The sequence below is a fragment of the Neophocaena asiaeorientalis genome, unplaced genomic scaffold (assembly GCF_003031525.2).
Source record: "Neophocaena asiaeorientalis asiaeorientalis breed wild unplaced genomic scaffold, Neophocaena_asiaeorientalis_V1.1 scaffold91, whole genome shotgun sequence".
Classification (NCBI taxonomy): domain Eukaryota; kingdom Metazoa; phylum Chordata; class Mammalia; order Artiodactyla; family Phocoenidae; genus Neophocaena; species Neophocaena asiaeorientalis.
In genome coordinates this window covers 1,082,507-1,083,260 of record NW_020173198.1, presented here as the reverse complement: position 1 = coordinate 1,083,260, position 754 = coordinate 1,082,507, and the positions used below count along the sequence as shown (strand labels likewise).

General features: G+C 58.9%; 1 protein-coding gene across 3 annotated transcripts in view; it reads left to right on the top strand.

Moving 5' to 3' along the window:
* Positions 1–754, top strand: part of STX4 (syntaxin 4) — a 7,123-nt gene that overhangs the window by 5,098 nt on the left and 1,271 nt on the right. The window contains exons 9-10 of one of the 3 annotated variants that reach the window (XM_024744629.1): positions 1–75; positions 172–725. The exon at positions 1–75 is cut by the window's left edge and continues 130 nt beyond it. In XM_024744629.1, coding sequence (XP_024600397.1) covers positions 1–38 — 38 coding nt within the window. In that variant the 3' untranslated portion in view covers positions 39–75; positions 172–725. Of the gene's footprint in view, positions 726–754 lie in introns of those variants that run through there. The other 2 variants (XM_024744630.1, XM_024744631.1) reach the window with 2 other exon arrangements.

Below are 754 nucleotides of genomic sequence, written 5' to 3'. Positions count from 1 at the left end.
TTGTCCGTCGCCGTCCTCGTCCTGGTGGTCATCATTAGCGTCTCCACGTTGGTTTGATAGCGCTGCATATTCTCGGTGAGATACTGTGGGCCTGCCCCCTGGCCTGCCCCATCCCTGACCCCAGCCTTTCCTCCTCCCCTCAGACCCTCTTCTGCACTCCTTCCCTTGCAGGCACTAGGAGCACCAGGGACCCCGGGTCTACCTTCTCTCCCAGCAGCTGGGGGTGGGCAGGACAGAGCCTCCAGCCAGACCCTTTCCTCACACTGGCCTTGTGCAGAGGGGCAGACGGTCCTTCTGGGGTCGGCAGCCCCTCATCCATGGGGGCCTCCCTCCTCCAGCCACAGTGCCTGGGGGCGGGCCTTGCACTGTCCTGTCTGGCTGGGACATGTGGTTTTGTAAGAAATTAAAAAAAAAAAAAAAAAAAAAAAAAAGCTTGGAGATTCCCCTGTGCATGTGTGTTCCTGAAAAGGCTGGTCCAGGGCCTCCAGGTAACCAGCCTCCCACCTCCTGGCCACCCTTGGGGACAGGCCCAGCCCAGGCAGGCTCAGATCAGACTGTCGTAGGTGCTGTGAGCACACCAGGCTGGCAGTGCCCTTCTACTCTCCCATGAGAATGAGTGGGGCCGGGAGGATGTAACACCCACATCTGGCTGTGAGTACCTAACCCCAAAGGAGTGAGGCTGAGCCAGGCCAGGCTGAGACACAGGTGGTGTGTGTGTGTGTGTGTGTGTGTGTGTGTGTGTGTGTGTGTGTGA